This window comes from Hemitrygon akajei, chromosome 18 (assembly GCF_048418815.1).
Source record: "Hemitrygon akajei chromosome 18, sHemAka1.3, whole genome shotgun sequence".
Classification (NCBI taxonomy): domain Eukaryota; kingdom Metazoa; phylum Chordata; class Chondrichthyes; order Myliobatiformes; family Dasyatidae; genus Hemitrygon; species Hemitrygon akajei.
Window position 1 is genome coordinate 25,460,694 of NC_133141.1, and position 27,427 is coordinate 25,488,120.

Genomic DNA, 27,427 nt, shown 5'->3' on the forward strand with positions numbered 1-27,427 from the left:
GTTTCCGTGCGTCAAACGAAATTTTGCACGTAATCTTGACAAGGAAGTAAGAGCGAAGCAGCGAACGAGGTAGCAACAAACTCTCTGATCTCGACAATCTGCGAAGCCGCCATTTGTTACCGTGTTTTGCCGCATCATGAATAAAAAAGGTAACGTGTGGTATTTATCAGGATTACAGTACGGCCTCATTACCGAGGAAGGGATCGGAGATAATCGGGGTGTGTGCGATCCGCAGTTCTCTCGTTGCTCAGCCTTGTGCCGCCTAGCGTTGGGCGACTCCGCTGATCCAACTGAAAATTTCCCTGCTTAGATTATAAAGCGTATTATAAATGAGATAAATACAGCTGGAGAATAATATCCTTTGTTTGAGTTATTTGCACGAACATTGTTTCTAACGTTTATTTTTGCAGTTGGTGGCCTGTTTGACATGAATGTATGTGCAACTTCTTTTTTAGCCATTGAAGAACATTGTTGTGCTTTTTTCAGTTCTCCCCTGAGGACCCTTTGGGGGGAAAATCTGCAGATGCTAGAAATCTGAAGTAAAAATAAACACACTGGACTCAGCAGGTCGGGTAGCATCTGCAAAGAAAGGAATAGGGTCAAATGAGAAGGGTCTCCAATCTGAAACCATGTTGATGACTTTCTGAGAAGGAAGGAAGTGTCTCTTGGCATCTATCTAGTGTTGTTATGGATGAAAAGGATAATCGACATGGACAGGGAGGATCATCGTAGCTGACTGTGATTTCTAAATGTACCTGTGCACGTACTAGAAGGATGAGAATGAGAACACTAATTTTTTTTGTACTTTTCTCCCAGTATGCATACACGCATACAACTTAATAAACAACACTCATAATTGTACGCCAGCTTGTATGGGGGGGGGGGGGGGGGAAGGGAGGTTATACTGTTGGCTACTAATGAGTAATTATTGGATACAAAGTAAACTGATAAATTGTGCTCCTGGAACAATGTTTCATGTCTTCCAGCCAGCTCAGAAGACTTTACAGCTATTTTACACTTTAGATGTGTAATCAGTGTGGCAATGTAAGAAAACAGGTGCCAATTTGTCCACAAGAAAATTCTATAATTTCCATGACATAATTTCACAATATGCATGCCCTTTCGGTACAGTGCTCTTCTATTAGGTTCAATTCATAACCTGCTTTCCTTAATCAGTTGCTTTATTTTTCACATTTCTTACTAATTCTTGGAATGTGGGTATCCTTGAAAGTGACTTAATTTACTGCCTGTTCTTAGTTAACTTTTTAAAATGTTATGGTGGGCTTTCTTGAAATGTTGCCATCTTTATGGCGCAGATACTCCCCCAGTGCTATTCGGTGGGAAATTCAAGAACCTTAACACAATGAGATATTTGCCTAAGTCGGACATTATTTGAGAAAAGGTGAATGGAAAAGAATAATGTACATTCTTCAATGAACATGGAATATTATTGAAAGAGCTGGGCTCAGTGCCGTCAGGAACCTCCTCCAAAATGCCCCAGTGCTGAGGTGACAGGTCCTCAATAACAACCACCATCTTTTATGCAAGGAATGACAGACTCTAGAAGTGCAGAATTTCTCAGCGTACCCACCCCTTCTCCCTTATTGACCAGGTTACTAGGTTTCTTTAGTATCTCAATTAATATTAGTCTATTATTGCCACATGTACCAAGATACAGTGAAAAGCTTTGTCTCGATTAAACGCTGGTGAAATGCTGTCTTGATGTCAAAGGCAAGCATTATCGCCCCAGATTCATATAGCTCGCCATGATGACCATCTAAGTTACTTCCATTTGGCCATGTTTGGTCCAAAACCTTATAAACCTCCATAACCTTCCTATCCATGTACCTGTCAAACTGCCTTTTAAATGTTGTCATTTACTTGTCTCAACCACTTCCTCTAGCAGATTGTTCCATATATGTACCACCTTGATCTTTTAAAGTTGTTTTTCCAGTTGCTATTACATTTCAGCTCTCTCATCTTAAACCTAGGCCCTCTAGTTCTTGACTCACCAATCCTGGGGAAAAAGACTGAGTGTATTCACTCCATCTACTTTATACACCTTTATAATCTCACCCCTTAGTCTCACTCACTTTAAAGGAAAACAAAAGTGCTAGACTGTCGAGACTCTCCCTGTAACCCAGTCCACCAAGTCTTAGCAACAACCTTGTAGATCATCTGGAATTCTAGTCTTTTGTCCATGTACCAAAGCCCTAATGAGACCTGACCCAGGCTGAGCTTTTGTCAGTTTATTTATGATGCTTCTTTCAAAATAACATTTGGGAGAAGATTGATAGGGTAATGATTAATGTGGTAGGGTTTGTTTTGCTTTTAATACATGGGGTAGGCCTGGCCAACATTCCACACCACACTCAATATTTTTGTGACAGCTTTCAATATTTTAAATTTTATAACTATTAAATATTTTGCTCTGATTCAAACCTGCCACATTGGTGCAGTGACTTATTGCTTCTAAGGTAAGTCACTGAGCAGTGCAAATACATTTTACTGTGGTTCTTTAACCATCAGCCTCGTCATCCATATGCCTGTGAATTAGTTATTTTTCTCCAGAGGGAAAATACCATTTTACTCTGCCATGGCAGTATCCTCTTGCAACAAGACTTAAAGCAAAAAATACCTAGAGGGATTTGGGTATATCACAAGGAAACAAAACCAAAATGTCTTGTGATACAATGCCCACAGGATTTACAGTGTTGATGAATACAATGACTTCAGAGTTTTGAGCACCTAGAATTGGAGTTGCAGGTGATGAGTCTTTATTTATTTTTAATATAGGGAGGTTACAGGATGGAGGAAGTGATTTTTGAAAAAAAAATGTGGGAGCAATAACCGTGGTATTGTGAGCAAAGTACAAAACAAAGTGCAGACATTTTCTCATGAGGAAGAAGCAATTTTCAAATATCAAGCTTTTAAGTCGTCCTATAATCAAGGAGCCAGAGAATGGAAGATCACTATGGTATTTTGAATGAACTGAACTTGGGCCTGAAAAGTGGTGAGGAAGAAAGAACTGTATAGCACAAAGGGGAAATGCAACTTTTTCTAATTGACTCTAGTAAAGGATCAGATGTGGGTGGACTGAATTATCGAACTGTTTTAGATATGTGGTCCTGATTTTAATCCTGCCCAGATGGCAAAGATTTAACAGCTGGCTGTTAAAATTTCAGCATGAGGGAGAATTTTTGTCAATTCAGCCCAGAGTAAAATTTCCTCCACTCTGCTCCAACAATAGGAGATTTGTTTTGTTTTGTATAACCAAGACAAACTGTTAATAACGATCCAGTTTATCGTTAACCCTGAATCCCCCATTATTGGAACAAATTGTGGATAGTTTTGCTCTGCAACTTGCAAAATGCTCCACCTAATCTGGGAACACTGCATACTGTTAGAATTAAATTTTCCATTCACTAGTTATCCATTTTGTTTCTCTGCACAAAACAGCAACTCCATCCAGTGGCCAGTACTTATAGTTTCACTTTCTGTTTACCTCACTGAATAGCAGTTTCGAGAAAATGCTTTTTTTAAACTCAGGAAATCCAGAATGAAGAGTTGGGACCAATAGAACACAGCATCTATATAAGTGCCATAGGGCTATTAAAACGCAAATTTCACACAATCTTAAAATCCAGGCAGTTAATCTGATCAACCATTCTAATTAGCCCCCTCCATCTATAATTTCAGTCACTGCAATGTACTCAAAATACTTTAAACCACTTTTTATAATGCTGTTTACATTGTAAATACATGGTAGTGTTTCTGCACATTTTGTTCCATATCTGTACTTTAACCTCTAACTTTATGTTTTATATACCATGGATTCTGGTTAATTGGGACATATCAGGACCAGTACATTTTGGCGCAGTTAAGTAGCTGCCCCAATTAGCCAAAGTTTCATAAACTTGTTACAAAGGAATAAAAAAGACAAAGTACCATTTAGCTGAAGAGTAAATGATGTATTTAAATGAAATACTGAACAAATTAGAACACTACCAATGTGACTACATTATTATAAAACTGTGATTTAGTTCCTAATAGTAACAATGGAGGAATTCATCCATGTTTGCTGTGATGTATAGGGTATCCAGGGGAGGGGTAGCACCTCTGGTGAAGGGGCTTGTGTTCATTCTAGGGCAGCACACTCACGTTTGGTCCCCACTGGACACTTAGCTCTCACCTGTGGCTCCAAATAGCTGTTAGCACGTGACAGCAGACACACCCTGGTACACCGCTTTGGCAGGTGGGCTAAACCAGGTGAGGGTCTTGCACCCAGTGAAAAAGGGACACGCCTGTCCTAGCATGTGAAGTTAGCTCTGGCAGACTGGGTGGATGAGAGTAAGAGTGAGATCCAATGGCCGGGAAGGCAGTTCTACAACGCTCCGTGGAGAACGAAGGGCACGACAAGGCACAGAAGAAGTCATGGTCATCCACTACAACCAAGGAAGACCCCAGTTTGTGATGTCTTCTCGTAACACTGAACTTGCATTTCTGAGGTCAAGAGAGTGGAACTGTCCCAGTGCAATGGCACTTCCACTTTAAAAGCTCTCGCACAGGTTTCACTGTCATCGTCGGACACGACAGGCAACCAACACACTGCCCTGTTCTTTTGATTGAATATAAATGAACAAAATTAGTGCAGGCACCTAGTGCAGATAATAGACTGCATACATACAACACTTTCGATGATTGCATCCTCCAAATTTTCATTGTAACATTCATGATGATTGTTGATACCTTCAAATTGTTTGTAGTTCTTAACTCGTTGAAGTAGTGAAATTGTTTTATTTTCACACCTGGCTGTTTTTGGCATCTCCAAGCCTGAGTACTTGAAACTGCAGTGAGCAAAACAGTTCTGAGTTGTTTTACTGCTTATTTCTCAATAACTATCAGTAACAAAAATCACTGCTTTTTGAACACAAACACATGCAACTGGTGCTATTTTAAAAACTGTTTGCTCTGAGCAGTGTAGTGTCTAATGACGACACTAGTTCATGTGACTGATGCTAGTTAGAAGCTGTTTGGCACCAGTCTCCTGTCCCAATTAAGCAGATTAGTGCCCCAAATAAACAAAGGGAATCCCAGCTATTCTCTCAATTAGTCTTTATTCTTTAAGAATTGTCCCAAATACATGGCTGCCCCAATTAACCAGAATCCACTGCATTTCTTTATTCTTTATAGTAGATGAATGTTGTTTTTGTTGCATGTTGTGCCAACACACCACAGCAGCAAATTCCTAATACATGTGTATGGCAAATAACGTTTATCCTTGATAACTCTAGAGCCTTATTGTATATTTGCCATAAAGAACTAAAATCCCAGTGCAGATTGGTGTGATATAAAGTTGTGGCATTGCTCCAACTTTTTCTCAATCCTTCCTCCTGCATTGTTGTCCCTTGTCTCCAACTTGCTTCCTGCTGTACTGAAACTAAGCTGCAAGAAAGGAAATTGTTCAACCAACACACCCTCCCCTCCAGAGCCAGTTACTCCCACTTCAGTGTTGATTTGTTGTCTGCAGCTGATGTTTGCATATACATGTGTTCAGTGTGGAGCGCCAAGACATTGTTGATTCATTCATTGAGACATACAAAAGTATGGGCCCTGGACTGAACATCCTGCAAAACAAGGGTGTCCTATCAGTATGTCCTCACTGAACTACACTGCCTTCTGGCAATAGAGATTCATAACGAGACTCTGGAAAATTCCCACATCTCTGAGACACCTCTTGGAAAAGGTGTTAATTGACAATGAAATTCACCATCTTCTTCAGGTACATCAACACAACCTTTGGCCTTCTGAGGGAAAGAGTGATTAAATATGAAGATGTCAGACCTGGTACAATTTTATGGTCCTGTCCATCTCTATGCTTTTGAGATTTAGACTACAATAGGCTCCATCCTTCATGTGCCCAGCAACAGAATTCTGAAACAATTTCTCTGTTCCAAGTTCTGTCACATTTTCAATAAGACAGAGGCGGTTCAGTTCAAATAACTCAGTTATTTGTGGCAAAAATACAAGGCATCAACAATATAGGTGTTCTGTTCTATTGGTTTTATATTCTGATCATCTATCCCTGCTCTGTCACAAGGATACAGGTTATCAACTGAACAGAGGAACTGACTCAAGGTTGCAGTTTTTTCCCTGTGGGTGTGGAGAAATATCTACTTGTTTATCTTGATTTCTCCATAGTATATGCTAATTTCACAGGTGCACGTTTTTCCCCTTACCTATATATAAAATAAATGGGTGGAGGTTAAGAAGTTGTCAGCTCTATACAGTGGATTCTGGTTAATTGGGGCAGCCACTTAGTTGGGACAACCTTTAAAGAATAAAAACTAATTGAGAAAATAGCCAGGATCCCTTTGTTTATTGGAGACACTGTCACTTAATTGGGACAGGAGACTGTTGCCGAACAGTTTCTAACTAGCGTCCGTTGTGTGTACTTATCTGGCTGTTGGACACTACACCATGCTTACACTGGATGATTTCCTTTGTCAATAACACATTTAATTGGGCCAAAATGTACTTGTCCCAATGTGTCCCAATTAATCAGAATCCATTGTAATATTTTTCAAATGAAAAATGTTAATGTTCACAGTTGAATGTGTTCATGTTTTGAATTTTCTTTTAGGTTCATAGCTAAGAGTTCATAGTTCCTTGAAAGTGGCTACGTAGGTCGATAAAGTGGTTAAGAAAGCTTATGGATTGCTTGCTTTTGTTAGTTGAGGCACTGAGTTCAAAAGTCAAGAGGTTATGTTGCAACTTTATAAAACTCTGGTTAGGCTACATCTGGAGTATTGCATATAGATCTGGTCACCTCACTACAGGAAGGTGGGCTTTGGAGAGGGTGCAGAAGAGGTTTAACAGGATACTGCTTGGTTTAGAGGGTGTGTGCTATCACAAGAGGCCGGATAAACCTGAGTTGTTTTCTCTGGAGCGCCGGAGGCTGAGGAGAGATCTGATAGAGGTTTACAGGATTACAAGAGGCATAGATAGAGTAGACAGAGAGTATCTGAGTAACCCTGTTTCCCATGGTAGAAATGTCTAATACCAGAGGGCATGCATTGAGGGTGAGAGGGGGTTGGCTCAAGAGGAATATGAGGGTTAAGTTTTTTACTCAGAGTCATAGATGCCTGGAATGATGGTAGAGGCAAATTCATTAGAGGCTTTCAAGAGACGTTTGGATAGAATGTGCAAATTCCACACAGCACCTAGGGTCGGGATTGAGCCCAAGCCTCTGAGGCTGAGGCAGCAGTACTGACTGCTGCACAACTGTGTTGGCTTAGAGTCAATATCTATGCTCAAAGGGAGTAGAAGGCAGAAAGGTACATACTTCTATGTTTCCTGCCCAAGCTGAACTGGCAGCTAATAAGAAAGGAGTGTGCCAATCTGTGATAATGTGTCAGAGGTATTGTGAAGCTGCCGCATCTTTCCTATGATTGGCCCTTTCATGCAGAACATTGGTTTATTTTTAACAAATATAACATCTGGTGTGTTTTTTTAAAAAAAAGCTGAGCAAAACATGTGCTGGTGGATCGGATGTTGACTGATAATTTTCTGAAAACCAATGGTTATGATGTTTCTTAGTAAAATCAAAATGCAAGTTCTGATTCTTGTAGTTCATTATGATGCTGTTATTAGTTTATCAAATGGCATTTAGGTCACCTAAAATATTTTTGTCAATTCACACTCTGCCATCTTCCTTTTAAAATATAATAATGCATTTTTCTAAAAAGGGGACCGCTGGTTATGATTTTTATTTTCCTTGTATTCTCCACTTGTCAGAAATTCGGCTGTTTCTGGATACCTTTGTAAGGCTTGTTATGGCTGTGATCGGCGTTACATTTTTTTCCCCATTTGCCTGCTGTGAAGTTCACTCCTGGCTTCTGGAATGCTGCTGTATTGCTAGTCAGGTTGACACCTTGAAATACAGTTGATATTAGAAAGTCATAGTCATAGAAAAGTACAGCACAGGAACAGGCGTGTCGGCCCATCTAGTCTGTGCTGAACCATATAAACTGCTTCCTCCCATCCTGCACCTGGACCATAGCCCTCCATATCCTTACTACCCATGTACCTATCCAAACTTCTCTTGAATGTTGAAATCGAGCTTGTATGTACCATTTGTGTGAGAAGTTCATTCCACACTCTCACTACCATTATTTGACATATTTGCTAATTTTTTTCTGTGGGTGTGGGGAAATATCTGTGCTGATTTATCTCAATTTCTCCACAATGTATGCTAATTTCACAGGGGCATGTTTTCCCCCTTACCTATATGTTGAAAAATAATGGGTGCAGGTTGAGAAGTTATCAGTTCTGTATTATTTTTCAAATGTAAAGTCTTAATGTTCACAGTTGAATGTCTTCATGTTTTGAATTTCTTCACCCTTCCCGCCCCAATCCCAATTTTGTTTTAGGTTCATATCCTCGGCAGGCAAGTTATCCCAGACAACCAGCTGTGGTTCAGCCCCAGTATGTGCCCACTGTTCAGTTTCCTCAACCACCACCTTATACTGAACCACCTCCATCGTATGCAGAGGTGAGCGACCTAGTTGCGTCAACTTTTCACGGGGATGACATCCCGTAATGCAATTCCAGCTCATTTCACTACGGTGCCTTGTTTAATCAATAGTATGGTAAATCATACTGTAGTTCAGAAAATTAGCTCCTTTACTCCTGACTCCTAGGTTGAGGGGAACTTAACTGCAGAGTAGAATTTGAGCCAGGAGTGGGTCTTGAGGGAGCATTGGCCTGTGGCAATAGTAACCGTGAGAGCCAGATATATTGGATTTGGAGGTGGTGCAGAGGAGGTTCACCAGCTGGATTCTGGAGATGAGGGGGTTAGACTATGAGGAAACATTGAGTCACCTAGGATTATACTCGCTGGAATTCAGAAAAATAAAAGCGGATTTTATAGAAACATACAATTCTGAAAGGGATATACTGTATAAGATAAAGGTAGGAAAGTAGTTTCCAATGGCAGTGGGGACAAGACTAAGGGACATAGACTTAAGATTCAGGGGAGTAGAATTAAAACAGAAATGAGAAAGAACTGCTTTTCCCTGAGAGAAGTGAATTTGTGGAATTTTCTGCACAAGGAAGCAGAAGAGGCTACCTCATTAAATATATTTACAACCCATATGTAGGTGTTTACATAGTAGGGGATTTAAGGGTTATGGTGAAAAGGCTGGTAGATAGAGCTAAGTTCATGGACAGATCAGCCATGATCTTATTGAATGCGGAGCAGGCTCAACAGGCCAGATGGCCGACTCCTGCTCCGATTTCTTATATCCTTATGAATAATAATATGTTAAAGCTCATGTGGTCAGTATAAATTGATTAAACCTGGAGGAGATGATGGACTGTTACAGATCAAATTTTGTGTGTGTATATACTGTGCAAAAGACTTGGGCACCCTAGATTTTCATATGTATTTTAGTTGTTTTTTTTTGTCTTCTGCATTAATGTGTCAGCAGAAAAGGACAAGTTTGAGATTTCCAAACATTCATTTCCATAAAATTAAATGCTAAAGTAATTTTTTTGTTATTTATTATAGAAAGTAACATATTAAGTAATAGATTACTTTTCAAATAAAAACTTGATGACTTTGTAGGTATACAGCCCAGTGAATGATTAAACAAAGATAACAAGCAGGATGCTGTTGATTGATGATACTGAGTTGAATGAACTAAAATGATTAAATGAAACAGAAACAGGTGCAAAAGGAATCAAACTGAGCAAAGGCCAATCAAGCTAAAAGGTGAGGGTGTAGCAGATGTGACAGTTTAACCTTCAGGTCATTAATTTTTACACCAGAGCAAGAGTGAGCATAGCAACAAGACACAAGGTGGTCATCCAGCATCAGCAAGGTCTCTCCCAAGCTGAAATTTCATGGCAGACAGGAGTTTCAAGATGTGCTGTTCAAGCTTAAAGAAGAATAAATAAATAAATAAATAAGTAGATCAATTACAGCATATGTATATTGAATAGATTAAAAATTGTGCAAAAACAAATACATATATTAAAAAAAGTGAGGTGGTGCCCAAGGATTCAATGTCCATTTAGGAATCGGATGGTAGAGGGGAAGAAGCTGTTCCTGAATCGCTGAGTGTGTGCCTTCAGGCTTCTGTACCTCCTGCCTGATGGTAACAGTGAGAAAAGGGCATGCCCTGGGTGCTGGAGGTCCTTAATAATGGACGCTGCCTTTCTCAGACACCGCTCCTTCAAGATGTCCTGGGTACTTTGTAGGCTCGTACCTAAGATAGGGCTGACTAAATTTACAACCCTCTGCAGCTTCTTTGGTCCTATGCAATGTTCTCCACAGTACATCTATACAAGTTTTTGAGCACTTTTGCTGACATGCCAAATCTCTTCAGACTCCTAATGAAGTATAGCCGCTGTCTTGCCTTCTTTATAACTGCATCGATATATTAGGACCAGTTTAGGTCCTCAGAGATCTTGACACCAAGGAACTTGAAACTGCTCACTCTCTCCACTTCTGATCCCTCTATGAGAATTGATTTCAACACCATTGAGGCTGTCTGAGATTACCTGAAGAGACAGAAGCAAGCGAGACAGGCAAGTTCTCCAAGATGCTTGGAATAGCCTACCAGCCAATTTTCTTAAAAAACTACATAACAGTGTATCTAAGGGAACTGTTGAGTTTTAAAGGGTAGTACACAAAATTTTGCTTTAGCTTTTTACTGTTGACTGCTTTTTATAGTCAATCTTTAAATATTTAGAAACTTCTCATTTCATTATTTTTGAAAGCTTCTTTGCTTTACAAAGTTTGTTTTTTACCTGGGCCAAAGACTTTTGCACAGTACTGTATACATGTGTATAGTATACATCTCTGAGCAATTTCCATAACCATTTTTGAGTGCATGTATCTATCCATATTTATATATTTACAGCCAGCACTTTCTTCCCCTGCCCCTCATTCCTCAGACATTTACCTCCCTTCCCGATACATTACCTCCCCGATACATTAGTATCGAAAATTCTCCTTGTACAAGCTTCATTCATTCTTCTGAGGCCTTACAACATAATATTACCAAAGGTGCAGACCACAACCATCTTAGCTCAATGGCTCCCAGTTTCTTCTGAAATTCCAGCATTTAGCAGAAATAAATTCTCTGAGAGGCAGGAGAATGGGAGGTAATTGTTCCCTGTCAAGAGACCTGGGACTATTAATTGTCAAGGGAGGTGTAGCAGTTGACAAGCTTCTTTACAGCATTGGTGAGAGTATTGGATTGATACTGGTTTATCACTATACCCTCCACCTGTGAGAAGCAGAAATGCTGGGAGGGCCATTGTAGAAGCATGCAGGGACATCTTTGTTCAGCAGAGACATTACAATCCAGCAGTTAGATCATGTTGTACATTGCTTTTGTACTCTACACTATTTGTTTGTGACTCTGACTGATGGAGGTTTTTAAACTGGTGATATTGATTACTCGACATTTGTGGTTTAGTGGCCCCATTAGTCTGGTTGTTTCTGCACAAGCAAAGATATTCTTCCTGAGATTTTGACCAATGCAATTCTGGATGAGGATGGTGTGTTTTGAACTGGGGGATTGTAATGTTTCCTTAAAGAGAGAATTTGTGTCTCTGTGTCTCTCATATTTGAGATTCCAAATATAAAAAATAAAGGGTATCAGCTGAATTGAGGAAATTTTATACCATGCATCACAGTCATGACTTTTGGATTTGTTTATTGCTCATGACAGGAAGTATGCTCTTAGACAAAAGTGTTGATGATGAGCAATTCATTTCTTGATTAGTCGCTCCATTCTGCAAAATAATTCCCTATGGAAATGTTAGGGTGCTTCTACATGTTTATACCTGTCAAAGTAGCACACAACTGAGCAATTGCCCACTCTAACCTTCTCATTGGTAGGAGGCACTGAGATGCAAAATTTATCTCTTTTATGTATCAGACTAGCCAAGTGAAATTTAGATTCAGTGTCCAAGGTCTGTTTGGAAAATCTTGGACTCATCATTCTTGAAAGGAGCTGAATAAGATGGATATCTTCACCAATACTAAATAGACCAGCAAAGGTATAGTAGATCTTGAACGCTATTTCAAGTGGAATCTCGAGTGCAGGGCAAAGGGATGCTTGTACAAACTGGCAAGAAACAGGTTCGTGAGTAATGTCAGGAATGGTATTTTCAGTACCTAGCATAGTATTTGCATTGGGGAATAGTGGCAAAATCCTGGAGATGCCAAAACTGTAGATTTCCAAAGACAGACTGAATAACCTGGCTATTCTTATACTTCTGTTTTGGGCAGGTACAATTACCTAGTCAACACATCTATGATGCCTTTTAGGTTGCTGGAATACACTGGTCCTTTAGCTGCTGATATTAGCGTATTGTTAGCTTTAGTTGCATTGCACACCAGTTGTATTCTGTTACCAATGGGACAATGTTATATGCTACTGGCTTGGTCTACTGAGAGTTCAAATGCAATGGCAGGATCTCACCTCTCATTATTCCCTGTGGTAGCATTGTTTTTGAGAGAACACATTGTTTTTTTTTCCTAAATGTGGTTTGTCTCAAATATAAGGATGCTTGCATGAGGTGAGATGCATGTTGTGGTAATGTCATTGTGATAGAAGGAAAATTTGGCAGTTTGGATAGTATTTTAAAATAGGATGTACAGTTTTAGTCAAGTTTTCTAGTTTCTTGTAAAACAGTTTTCTGCCTTCAATGACTTCGATCCAGGTACAATGTTGCTGTTCAAAATCAGGTTTATTATCACTAACTTGTACTGCATGCCATGAAATTTGTTGTTTTGCAGTTGTACACTACAAAGATATAAATTACAAAATAATTAGGCATAAACAAGGAATAACGAGGTAGTGATCATGGACTGTTCAGGAATTTGATGGTGGAAGGGAAGAAGCTGTTCCTAAAATATTGAGTGTGGGTCTTTAGGCTCCTGTACCTCCTTCCTGATGGTAGTAATGAGAAGAGGGCATGTCACAGATAGTGAGGGTTCTTAATGATGGATGATACCTTCTTGAGGAACTGCCTCTTGAAGATTGTCTTAATGGTGGGGAAGGGTGGAGCTGGCCGAGCTTATAATTCTCTGCAGCCTCTTTCGATACTGTATGTTGGAGCCTCTGTAACAGGCTGGGATTCAACCAGAATGCTCTTCCCTGTACGTCGGAAACTTGCAAGATAAACTTGTTGTAGAAATTCAAAAGGCTTTTCCCCTTTTTAGTAGCTCTGAAGAATGGTTGATGAAAATGAGATGAAACAGTAATTAAGCACATTCTTCCTTGAGATGGACAAAGTTTCTTTTGATGGAAGCTTTGATTAAAAGTGCATGAGCCAGCCTGAAATCATGAAAGTGTTCTTTGAGCATACTATTGAGGTCCACAGAATACAGAATGTTCTGTGTAGCTAGATTTTCTAAGGAACAATGAAAAGTAATTGCATTTGTACCTGGCTAGTTAAGTTTGTTTGCTTTTCACAGCTGTCTCTACTACCACCCTTGAGCACTTGTTCTAATAGGCTTCTGTCACATGCACTGAAATGAATCTCCAGTTTATGTAATTCGACTGCAGCCTGGGGTCATGTACTTTCTGGGAATTGTGGATACTTTCATCAGAACTGTGAGCTTTCTTGCTTGGGGATGGAGTGGTGCTGGTAGTAAGGCAGGGATTGGGGATAGGTGATAAACAGGTGGGATTGCCAGTATAAAAACAAATGCTGTGTTCCTCTTTCAATATTGTTTGCATTCATTTTTGAAGTTGCTGTCTATTTTACCAACAAATCTTTTATCACAAATTGGTTTTGGTGGCATGCTTTCAAATAGTGTTTTGTGCTGGCTCCAGTGTACATGGAGAGAATGGGGAATGATTCTTGAGCTATTATTTCCCAGTGGAGCTTATGTTCTTTAGCCCTCTCTCTTCACTGCCCCCCCCCAATTCACCAGCCGCCACTTCTTACATTTTGATTTTTTTTAAAAAGAAAAAAATACTTGACTTATCCGTAAGTTAAGGATGGATAGAGTTGGGGGTGATATATTAGCATGGGAGTTGGGGGTGATGGTTAACCAATAGAAAGCAGAGAGTTGGGATACATGTGTGTGTCTATGATTGGCAATCAGTGGTGAGCAGTGTGCCACGGGTCGGTGCTGGGCCCGCAACTGTTCACTATATACACTAACGATCTGGAAGTGGGCCAGTGTAGTGTGTCTAAGTTTGCTGATGACACTCAATGGAGTGGAAAAGCAAATTGTGCAGAGGATACGGAGAGTCTGCAGACAGATATAGATAAGTTAAGTGCGTGGGCAAGGGCCTGGCAGATAGAGTACAATGTTGGTAAATGTGAGGCCATCCACTTTGGAAGGAAAAATGGAAGATCAGATTATTATTTAAATAGTAAAAAATTGCAGCAGTGCTTGTGCATGAATCACAAAAGGTTGGTTTGCAGGTGCAGCAGGCTATCAAGAAGACAAATGGAAGGTTGGCCTTCATTGCTAGAGGGATTGAATTTAAGAGCAGGGAGGTTATTTTGCAACTGTATAGGGTACTGGTGAGGCCGCATCTGGAGTACTGCGTCCAGTTCTGGTCTCCTTATTTTGGGGACAGTGCAGAGGAGGTTCACCAAGTTGATTCCAGAGATGAGGGGGTTAGACTATGAGGAGAGATTGAGTCACCTGGGACTGTAATCGCTGGAATTCAGAAAGATGAAAGGAGGTCTTATAGAAACATATAAAATTATGAAAGGGATAGATAAGATAGAGGCAGGAAAGTTGTTTCCACTGGTAGGTAAGACTAGAACTAGGGGACATCGAGTCAAGATTCGGGGTAGTAAATTTAGGACGGAGATGAAGAGGAATTGCTTTTCCCAAAGAGTAGTGAATCTATGGAATTCTCTGCCCAATGAAGCAGTGGAGGCTACCTCAGTAAATATATTTTAGACAAGGTTAGATAGAATTTTTGTATAATAGGGGAATTAAGGGTCATGGGGAAAAGGCAGGTAGGTGGAGATGAGTCCATGGCCAGATCAGCCATGATCATACTGAATGGCGGTGCAGGCTCGATGGGCCAGATGGCCTACTCCTGCTCCTATTTACTATGTTCTAAATCTGTCACAGTTTTGCTAAACTGTAGTGCTTAAGGTTGTTCTGATTGGTTCAAGGACTGAATGATTGAAGGAAATTCTTGCCTGATGACAGCTTTGAGAGGATGGCATGGCCCCAAGGGTGGAGATCTTTGAACATAGATCTTGCCTCCTTGAGGCAGCGCCTCTAGTAGATACTACCAATGGTGAGGAGGGACGTGCACATGATGTATTAGGCTGAGTGCACTACTCTCCACAGCATCTTGTACTCCTGTGCATTTGAATTGCTGTAGCAGACCATGATGCAACTAGTCAGGACACCTCAACAGTACATCTATAGAAGCTTGTTCAGTGACAGGCTGAACCTCTTTAATCTCCTAAAAAATTAAGACGCTGGTGTGCCTTCTGTGTGATTGTATCAGTGTGCTTGTCGCAGGACAGTTCATCTGATTATGTTAACAGCCAGAAGTCAACGTTCTGATGATGAAAGGTGAATTGTTAACTCTGCTTCTCCCTGCAGAGGTGCTGAGTATCTCTGGCCTTTCTCTTTGCTTTGGATCTCACACAAATATTTTTTTTTTGCCTCGAGATTAGTCTTTAATTACAGTGTACAACATTGAAATAAATAGGTGCCCTAGCTTTTTTTTACAACTTGGACTAAAATTAATATCTTCAGTTGTAATCACAGTTATAACTTGTTTTTGTCCAATCTTTGTGTAATTTACATAACAATAAAGGATTCAAAATACATTTATTATCGAAGTATGTATGCAGTATACAATCCTGAGATTTGTCTTCTCCAGACAGCCACAAAACAAAGAAAACCAAGAAAGAAGACCATGGAATCCGTTCAAAGAAAAAACACCAACCCCCCCCAAGCACAAAAAAAACCAAATAGCGCAAATGGCAACACCAAACAACCGTGCAAAAAACCAAACTTTTACTGATTGCATTCTGTAGACTGTATTTTGTGCAAAGTTAGTCACACAAATAGCTTTAACAAAGTTATTTAGAAACAACAGTACATAATCCCCATGAGTACATATTGATGTTTAACTTCCATGTGAGTAGTAGTCTTTAGATTCATGCAAAGAAACTAGATGCTGGAGGAACTCAATAGGTCAGGCAGCATCTTTGGAAGAAAATGGACAGTTGACTTTAAAGGTCAAGATGCGTCATCTGGACATTTTCCCAGTCTAGATAATGCACCTTAACCTAAAATGTTAATAGTTCATTTCCCTCCACAGATACTGCCTGACCCATTGAGTTCCTCCAGCAGTTCTTTAATCCAGATTCCAACATCTCCTGTCTCCTGTCTCTCCTCTTTAATTCCAAGTTCATATTTCTCTTTCATTTTCCCTTCTGTCCCATTGTCTCAGATTCAGGTTAATTTATTTATCGCATACATCGAATCATACACCTCCTCTCCCTCCTGGGTGTTGATTCTGATTTGGACAGCCTCTCTTCCACGACAGGCAGGGAGGACATAAAAAGAACAAGAAGGACAGAGGGCAAGGCTTATTTGAATCACTGTTGCTTTCTCACCCACCCCTAGGTGTGTGCAACACCGCTATTAAATGACCAATCTTTGTCACAGGAGCTATGAGGTGAAATATTATAATAAGATTCAGTTTTTCTCCCTTTGCCTCTCTTTGAGTCTCCGGCTTCGACCAGAAACTCAAATTCCTTCTCCAGATCTCGCTCATTCTGAAAGCCGCCATGACTTGGCAGTTCAGTTGTGTTGAAAAAATCTCAGAGGTCTTTTGCAAAAAAAAAATCTAAGATGCTGAAAATCTGAAATAAAAATAGAAAATGCTAGTCAGACAGAAAAAAAGGATTAATATTTCAGGGCAATAACCTCTTATCAGAAACGAGAAGAGTTAAGAAACCTTATTTTAAGTGGTAGAGAATGGGGAGGGGTGGTGAGAAATAGTTATGATAGGGTCAAGACCAAGAAAGACTGAATGCTGTGCAGTGGTGGTGCTGAAGGCTCATTAATCACAGAGGATCTGCCTGGATCAGGGGTCAATAGAGGGAGATGAATGAAGAGAGAAATGACATTGAAACTGTGAGACACAACACTGCCTTTGCTGGAAATCTGAAGTACCAGAGAATACTGGATCTACCCAGTAGCTCGGGCAATGACTGTCCAGGGAGATAAACTGAGTTAAAGTCACACATTGATGATCTTTCATCAAGACTGGCCAGTTCTGATACAAACTGAAAAGACTGCTTTTCTGTAATTGTTGAGTCCCAGAACATGCCTAGCCAGATGCACTTCATCAGGTCTACTGTAGGAACAGTGCAAGAGATCAAAGACAAAAGTGGTGGGTGTGAGATAAAAAAAACTGAAGTGACAATCAGACGCTCGGTGGGCCAAATAGGCGTGTTCTACAAAGCGGTCACCTAATCAGCAATGGGTTCCACATCATGAGTGGTGAATGCAGGTCATTAAATTGGAAGAATTCCAGGTGAAGCAACAATTCACATGCAGGGATTGTTTAAGCCCCTGAGCGCTGGGAAGGGAAGACTTTGCATCTGAAGATGTAGTGAGAAGGGGTGTGAATGTAGATGGAAGAATGAACCAGGGTGAAAGTCCCTTCAGAAGCTGAATGGGGGTTTGGGGTGGAGGAGCAATGACAGGTGTGTCCAGTAGGGGCATCATAGTGAAGGTAGTAGAAATGCCAGATGATGTGGAGTTCGCTGTGGTGGAAGATGAGGATGAGGAGAAGATTCACAGAGTTGTACAGTCCCTCAGGTCCATCGCGTCCATGCGGACTGTTTTTACCTACCTACATTAAACACATTTATCTGCATTGAGTTTGCATCATTCTGTGTCTTGCTTGTTTGTGCCTGTCTAAATGCCTCCTCAATGTAGTGATTGGGTCTGATCCACCACCTCCTTTGGTGGTGTGTTCCAGATATCAACTACTCTGTAGTTAGGAAAAAAAACTTGCCTTTGAAACGCCTTCTTCTCTCCTTAAACCTATACTTTGTTTTTGTTACCCTTACCATGGGACAAAGAATCTGACAACCTTACACACAGCTCTTATAATTTTTCCTTTTCCAGGTCCTCTGCTTCAGGGAAAATGAACCCATAGCTAAAGTCCTCCAATCCAGGCAACATCTTGGTGAATCTCTTCTGCATCCTCTCCAATGAAATCACATCCTTCCTACAGTGTGGTGATCAGAACTGCACATAGTGCGCCAAGTGTAGTCTAACCAGTGTTTTGTAAAGTTGCAACATAACGTCGTAGCTTTTTATATTCTATGCCCTGACCAAGACATGCCACGTGCTGTCTTCACCAGCCCCCATTTGACTTCTAAAATGCATCACTTAAATTCCATTGTTAATGCTTTGCCCAACTTTCCACTTGATCTTTATCGTGCTGTAGACTTTGATAATCCTTCTTGCTATCCACAGCACCATAGTTTTCAGTTCATCCACAAACCTATTAATCATGTCCATTCACATCCAAGTCATTAATATATTATCAGAACTTACAGTGCTAGCACTGATTCCTGTGATACTCCATTAGTCATGGGCTTCCACCATTTCCTTTTGTCACTAGAAACATTTGGGATCCAATTAGCCAGTTTGCAATGGATCCCATTTTCCTTAACCTTCAGGGCCAGCCTACAATATGGGACCTTGTCAAATGCTTTACTAAAGTTCACATTGACAATGTCTACTACCCTGCCTTCATCAATCATCTTAGTTACTTCCTCAAAAAAACACACTCAGAATCCGAATCAGACTTAATATCACTGGCATATATCCAGTTCCTGGCTTTCATATGTGGTTTAGCTACTAAGCCCAGTGCAACCATTTCTACTGACAGGCGAAGGGGTAAAGTTGGGTTACTGGCACCTTAAAACCAGTCACTTTGGGCAGATGGGGCTCATCAGTCGTTGTTGAAAGTTCATCCAGGAGAAGGAAGATTTTTCTGATCTCAATCTTTGCTGCCTTGAGGCTATACTCACTCATGGGGAAGGCTTCAAACCCCAGAGCTGGCGTCCCTAAGGCAGTACTATGTTGAGTTCAACACTGACTGGCAACTCCTGCAACACCGTTGGTGCCAAACTGTATTGGTCTCTGCCATTCCTTTGGACTCATCAGCTGTGTGAAGAAGGAGAGGCTGCTGCATGGGCAACAGCTTGCTCTCCATATCCTACTGCTCTGGTTTGTGTATCATGCAGACAGCCAGGACACAATATCCATGATTGACCCTGAATAACGGAGGGTGTCAATGTGTAATGAAACATTTGTTTTGCTGCAGCAGTACATTGCAATATATAATAATAAAATGCTACAATAAATTACAATAAGTGTATATATTAAAAAAGAAAATTAAATAAATAATGAAAAAGAGAGGGGAAAATTATTGAGGTGGAGGAGAAGAAGCTGTTCCTGAAACTCAGATTAATGAGGCAGGATTTCCCCCACATAAAGCCGTACTGACTAACTCTGACTACCCCCTGCCTTTCCTACATAAAATCTGTCCCTCTGAATTGTCTGCAGTAATTTCCCTACCACTGACGTAAGGCTCACTGGCCTGGCTGCCGTTTTAAAATCTAGGAATGCTAGCTATCATCGAGCCTTCTGGTACCTCACTTGCGGCTAATACAGAAGCAAACATCTCCATCAAAGCCCCAGTAACATTCTGGCATTGATCACATCCAGCCCTGGGGATTTATACACACATTTGAAGACCTCTATCGCCACCTCACTAAGGCTGACATGCTCTAGACTATTAACACACTCTTCTCTGAATTTGTGATCTTCCTCATCCTTCTTGATGAATACGAGTGAGAAGTGTCCTTTAAATATCTCATTCACATCCCCTGGCTCCACACACATTATGATCTCTCTTCTCAAAAGGCTCTTTTACTATATGATCATTAGTCCTGTTTTACTATGGAATGCTCAAACTAAAGCATTTGTTTCTCTGGTTTACAATTGGAGTGAAGTTACAGCCTCCAGTTTTATCAATGACTGTATGAGAGGTGCGTAGACAGAATTTTCAGAGGAAGAGCAGATGGAAGAACACAAATGTTGGAAATTGGGACTAAATATTGGGTGGACCTCCCCATTTCTAAATTATCCTCTATGTCACAGACCCTCCATAAGAAGATGATACATGAATGTGTTGTTCTTTACAAACACTGGTGGGCCTGCTGAGTATATCCAGACTTGTTCCCTTTTGCAGTACTGTGTTAAAGTCTTAGGCATCTATACGTATATAGCTAGGGTGCCCAAGACTTTTGCACGGTACTATAGTAATTTTATGTATTGCACTGTACTGCTGTTGCAAAGAAAACACATTCATGACATATGTGAGTGATGATAAACCTGATTCTGCAATGGGCCTCTATTGTGGACTGAGATTGGGAAGGGTACAGGGAGAAGGAAATCATGGTTGGGAAAAGGGGAAGGGAAGGGAGAGGGGAGGGAGTGAGAAGCACCAGAGAGACAGTCTGTAATAATGAACAAACTAACTGTTTGGAATCAAATGGTCTTGCCCAGTGTATCAGGGCTAGGTGTGTTTGCACCTGAGAACCCCCCTCCCTACTGCCTCTGGCGCTCCTTCTCTGGCAGCTGCCCCACACCCCTCCCGCGGCGCCCCACTCTTGCCATTCCCAACATCCTTTGCTCCTGCCAGATTTATAAACTCTCTTTCTACTTCACGTTGAGAAATACAGTACTGTGAAAAAGTCCTGGGCATCCTAGCTATATATATGTGCCCAAGACTTTTGCACAGTACCGTATACTTTCAATGAATGGATTGTAATATCAAGATTTTAGCTTTATGATAAATTGATTTGAATTTGTTTACCTCTCAGATCCAACGCCAACCAGGATATGCCCATGTTCCACCTTATGTGCCAGTCTCAGCGCAAATGCAAGTGAATCCAGCAGGGGCAGGCATGCCTGTGAGGTACTATGCAGTACCACAAGTGTTTCCTCCACACTCTACTGTGGTCGTGGAAGGTGCATTTGATGCAGGTGCCAGGTTTGGGGCAGGAGCCACTGCTAATCTCCCGGTAAGTATTATGGACAGCTAGCATTGTATGCCACAGTACAACTTACAACCTTACCTAATGTGCTCTCTGGTTTTAGCTTGAAAGCATTTCACGCGAGTTTATAGGTGTATTCTGACACAGAATCAGCTACAAGTATAAAGCAACTACGATCTCCCAAATGATGATGCCTAATAATCTTAATCTACTGGAATAAAATGAAATATAAATGAAAACCTTTATGCACTGTCCTGCATTTCCTGATATTCTTTGTGCTTTTAATTTAAAAAAAATTATATTGTCTTCGGTTTAACATAGAAAAAAATTTGAAACAGTATCAGTTTCAGCAATATTCGCGACATGCTAAGGGGCAGTGTTGAACTGTACCCATGTATTACTCTAGATGTATTAACCAACAGGAGGCAGAAACAAAAATAATGCAGGGCAAAGAAAGCTGTGGCAAAGCTTTGAGAAATACTTCTCTGATTTTCTTAAAGCTATGAACCATGTTCCAGAAAAGCATGGTTACACATCATTGGATCTCAAACCTCCCCTTGCAACTCTGTACACCATTCTCTGTAGTCTCAAAGAGCTACATGAGCCCATTTCATTTCTGAAAGCCTAGTGACAATGGTGTTACAAATGATGATGATGACGTCAACTCAACAGGCATGAGAGGCCAGCGTCGGACATTTTCATGCCTTACAAGGCGCGGGACGAAAGACTGTGTGGTGCGCCACTCCTCACACAGATATGTCGCAGTATTTTTTACTTCATTTTACGAGGTCGAGTTGCGAGCTCAACACTCAACCCGGCACAGATGGAAAGCGTACTCAGGAATGGCCTGACTGGATTCGAACCTGGGAACCTCCGTTCTGGAGTCTGGTGCTGATGTCACTGCGCCACCAGCCGACAACCTTTCCCTCAATGTCAGCAAAACAAAAGAACTGGTCATTAACTTCAGGGAAAGCGAGGAGGAGTTGCAGTGCAGAGTTCCTGTTTACATCAGCGGTGCTGTGGTCAAGGGTTGAGAGCATCAAGCTCCTAGGAATGAATATCATCAACAGTCTGTCCTGGTCCAACCACGTTAACACTGCGGCCAGGAATGATCACTAGCACCTCTACTTCCTCAGGAGGCTGAAGAAATGTGACGTGTCCCCTTTGACCATGACACATGTTTATCGGTGCACCATAGAAAGCATGCTATCTGGATGCATCACGACTTGGTAAGGCAACTGCTCTGCATGAGACCAAAAGAAACTGCAGAGAGTTGTCCCGGCGCAGAAACCAGCCTCCCGTCCATGGGCTCTGCTTATACTTCTTTCTGCCTCAGAAAAGCAACCAGCATAATCAAAGATCAAACCCTGGACATTTCTTTCTTCTCACCCCTCCCATTGGGCAGAAGATACAAAAGCCTGAAAACACTTATCATTAGGCTCAAGGACCTTTCTATCCTATTGTTACAAGATTATTGCATGGTTTCCTATTATGATAAGATGGACTTGTGACCTCGGAATCTACCTCATTGGGGCCTTGCACCGACCTATCTACCTGCACATGCACTTTTTCTGCACTACAACACTTTATTCTGCACTCTGTCATTGTTTTATCTTGTATTACCTCAATGTACTGTTACAATGAATTGATCTGTACAATATGCAAAATAAGCTTTTGACTATACCTTGGTACATGTAGCAGTACTAAACCAATTTACCCTCTTTTAAAAGAAATTGTAACATCATCTATTTCTGTTTTCTATGGGGGTAGGTTGTTCTGCATTGACTGTCCTGTGAAAATGTCCTGACTCAACTGCATATTTACTTTTTATTGGCCTGGAGCTTTTTTGACCTGGCTTCTAGGATACCCTGGAATAATTTTCTATTCCTCTGAAGATCTTAAGTTCCTTATTCCAATGTAAAGTCCTCAGGGCAATGTTTTCTCCTTGCTTAAATGCACCTATCCACTGATCTAGTTGTTTCTAAGATCACAGTGTCCCCTGTGAGTGTGGTACTGTGCCAAAATTGTACACCATACTCCACCTAGGCATGGATGAGTGTTTTGTATGAGGCAGCTGTCGTATCTGGGGATTTGTGTTTTTCCCCTTGAGCAATGTTTGCCTTTTCCATTGATTTCTGCATATTGTTCTGTAAAAGCCAGATGTCCCCCACCTGCATTAATTCATGTTGAATGTCATTTACCATTGCACTCTATTTTCCCAATTATTTTTGGTGTCAAAATACAGGGCAACTGCTGACATAATATTTCAGTTTGCAATCTGCAATGTAGTGTCTTTATTTGCTCATTTATGGGATCAAATCAAATCAAGTTTAATTATCATTCAAACCATACATACAGTAGATACAGCTGATCGAGACAGTGTTCCTCTGAGGCCAAGGTGCAAAACATTCAAAATAGCAACCAAACATTCAAAAATAGCGAGTAACATAACTCAAAATAGTGAGCAAAGAAGCATCTTCACTCAAAAAAAACCCCATGTATATGGTCCAAGACGCTGAGCGACAATGTCCAGCAATCAATGGTACAGTCTCCTGGCAGTATACAGATGCATGCAATCCAGCCTGTCATTCCATCGATCGAACACCTGAGGGCAGCACCGACAGGAGAGGCCAGGCCCCAGCTGAACTCGGATGCCACGCTGTAGCGCTTCCGTGTCTCTTATCTGGTCTACAGCAGGAGGCAAGCCCGAGGCTTGAGACCTGGTCCTCCCTACAACTGAGTCTACACAGCTCTCATGTTGTCTGTCCCTCCACCAGACACGGTTAACAGGCCTGCGACAACTTACATCATCACTGGCCAACAGAGTCTTGTGATTGCAAGTGAAATGTCCAAGACAATCTCCTACGGTTGTTCTGCACCAACTCCGATGCTTCCGAGTAGAGGGTAGCAGCACGGTTTCCAGTCAGGTCAGCTCCTCTGAACCCAAACCGGCTCCTCTGACCAGGTGAGCCCCTTCGATATCCCGACCAGGATGATGATGACGCTGGCAAGGACTCATTGCCCATACCTAAATACTCTTAAGGAAGTGGTGGTGAGCTACCTTCTTGGATTGCAGCTGTCCTTCTGATGAAATTTCTTCCACAGTTCTCTCGCATAGGGAGTCCTAGCACTTGGATCCCACAGTAATTGAGGAACGATAATGTATTTCTGAGGTGAGAAGGTGTGCACCTTGGGGAGAAACCTGGAGATTGTCTCAACCCAAGACATTGACTGCTCACTTCCCTCCACAGATGCTGTTCGACAGCTAAGTTCCTCCAGCATCTTGTTTGTTGCTCCAGATTCAAGCATCTGCAGCCTCTTGTGTCTCCAACCTGCAGGTTGTGCTGCCCTCCTTTGTAGTGGTTGCATGTTAGGGAGGTGCTGTGGAATCAGGCTTGATAAGTAACTGCATTTTGCAGATGGTACACATGGAGTCACTGTATTGGTGGTAAATGAGGTACTATTCATGAGGCGGTCTCCAGGGGTGGTGGATTTCCCATGCAGGGAGAGAATGAACTGGGACTGTGTTCTTGATAGTTTAGATGAGAGGCATTGTTATTGAAACTTACAAATTGATTAAAAGGCTTAACAAGTTAGATGTTTCCATAGGTGAAGAGTCCAGGAGCAGCAGCATAGTTTAAGAGGGAGATGACAAACAATCTTCACTCTCTGGGTGGTGAATATTTGAAATTTTCTACCTTGCAGTGGTAATGGCTCAATCTCTGAGGACCTAAATTAGAAATCAATACATTTCTGGATGTTAAGAGATACTGGGATAGTGCTGGAAAGTGGCACTGTGGCAGAAGGTATGAATGAATAGTAGAGTAGCCTCAAAGGATCAATTAACCTGCCCTGCTCCTCTGCTTTCTCATGTTCAATTAAGTGGGCTGCTTTGTCATTGGGCTTCTTGAGTGTGATGGGAACTTCAGGTGGAGAGTATTCTGCTAGACACCTGATTTATGCCTGGCAGAGAATGGAAAGACTTCAAGGACTAGTTAATCCCACCCTGTTCTCTGAACTTTCTATTCTGCAAAGTCATTCTATAGGACCACCTTTTAACTTTGATCACTGAGTTCATATTACAGCAGCCTAGGTCTCTCACCTGATCTCATATTTGTGTTGGCTTGGTGCAGTGATCCTCAGTGTAAATGAGTTTCGAACCTTAATCAGTCAGTTCAATGCACATCTGGCTGACCATTGGTGGTTTTCATGTCAGATATTTGTGACTTTTAGGGCATGTGATGAGCTATCAAAATATGTTTATCTGCTGAAATTGATGCTGCCAAACTTTGATGTAATCAATAATGCTACTATCCAACAGTGCAGGAGACTCTCAGCTTTGCGGCTTTCAAATTTCACTCTGCTTCTTGGGTTTGTGACTGAACCAACGTGTTATTCTTTGACTAGTGGCTCCTTTAGCATGACGGATCACTGTACGTTGTGCTTCAGATGAGCCCTATGGAAGACTCGTTTTAACTGGATCTTTTCAACTTCCTTGCTGGCACTAGCATTTTTTGGGTAAATAAAATGTCGTCGCCCACAAATAACTCGTCTCTTAAATGTCTTGAGGCACACTGAGACCACTCTGAACAATGACAGTGGATCAAGTGTCATGCACAAAATTAGGAAGTGTTGTGAAGTACAGCCAGAATGCAATCAAATGGCTCAAATCGGGCTTTGCTTGTTAACCAACCATAAAGTGCCTTCACAATAGGTTGCTTCCACAATCAGTTGACTTTTGCCAATGAAAACAAGGGACTGCCTGGCTGGAAATGTTCTGAAAGGAGAATATAGGAGAGAAAAGCAAATTAGAAACTCAAAAGTTTATAATTTAAGATGACTTTTTTTATACATACCAAACAATGTTTATTAAGTTTAAAAGCACACTTTATTTTCTTTCTTTATTTAGCCACCTCCACCTGGTTGTTCTCCCAATGCAGCTCAGATTGCAGCCATGCAGGGTAGCAATGTCATCGCAACCCAGAAAAAGGGCAGCTGGGCTTCCGGAGGTTCTGATGGTGGTTACACTATCTGGTAATTCGATGAAGGCCTCAACAAGAACGTACAGTGGAAGAAGCAATGAACTAGACCAATTATTTAGACAAACAATGGACTTTTCTTGATAGCTTGGCCTCTTCGCACTTTGTAAAAGCACTTTGTATGATCAAAAATTGTAGTACACCTCTGCAGCAGGAGGAACTGCTAACAGAACAAAATGGATTGAATTGAATCTAAGTAACTGCTTTGTTTTGTGCCTTAACGTTTTAGAATTAAAACAAAAAAGCGTAAATCATCAATAAGTAGCATTTATTAAGATGATTCAATGTTAACATTTATCAACCAGTAGTACTTCAAGATCACAGACTGCTGTGTCTAATCCATTTTCACTACTGATTTGGCAATGCTGCAAAGGTTTTGCATGTAACCACGGCACAGTGATTTTATGTACAGTATATTGCTGGTTAACATGAAAAATTAACAGTGATAATATCTTTCATTTTAATAAAAGCTGCAAATTTGATAGATATTAATGCCGTGCTCAAAGGGTTTAATTGCGCTAATTACTGAGGTCTATGGAAATCTGAGCTTTATTTTTAACTTGTTAAATGCATCTGAATTCTCTTACTTGGATTCTTGTGCAAATAATTGAAGGGGAGGCAATTATTTCTCCTATCTTGCTCACTTTCTGAAGGATCATCATATTATGCTAGTTTTCTCTCTGATTTGCTCTGACTGTTAAATTCCTATATGTAAAAATAAAAGCTTCTAGTGCACTTATTTGTTAGTGTTTATGGCCCAGTTCATTTCACTGCAAGTTCAACTCTGTGGAAGAATACCTCAGTTATTTTGCTTTGAAACTTCTTGTTGTAGGGTGAGGGTAATTGTCTGCCTATTTCTTGGCTTTTTCTACATCACAGATTATAATTTGTGCTTTGAAACTAAGGCGAGCAGAGTTGGTCAATAATTTCTGAGCTTCTGAAGTGAATTACTGATTTGAATTTTCTGTCCCAAGGCTGGAACAAAAAAATCTGAAAATCAGTGGCCAACTTTTAAAGTTGGGAACTGGCAACATTAGCTAAAGAACCAAGTCATCTGCAGTGGAGGAGTTATTATGTTCAGTATCATTACAATCTTTGTGTTGGTCGGCATGATGTTTCCTGTATCCCAGATAGGTCAAATGTTTTTTCACCCTTAGTATAAGAGGCTGGTATCTTTATATGGACGGACATTGAAAATTCAAGTTTACTGTGTTACTAACATGTAGCCTTGGTAGATCAATGAGTGGGCACCCATGCATTGGACAAAAATGTTAAAA

At 40.9% G+C, this 27,427-nt stretch overlaps 1 protein-coding gene across 1 annotated transcript; it reads left to right on the top strand.

The window, feature by feature from the left end:
* On the top strand, nucleotides 1-26,889 carry dazap2 (DAZ associated protein 2). The gene is made up of 4 exons (XM_073071133.1): nucleotides 1-149; nucleotides 8,433-8,554; nucleotides 20,938-21,138; nucleotides 26,021-26,889. Exons 1-4 carry the CDS (start codon nucleotides 137-139, stop codon nucleotides 26,147-26,149), a joined length of 465 nt encoding a protein of 154 aa, XP_072927234.1. The 5' UTR covers nucleotides 1-136; the 3' UTR covers nucleotides 26,150-26,889.
* The last annotated feature ends 538 nt before the right edge of the window (nucleotides 26,890-27,427 follow it).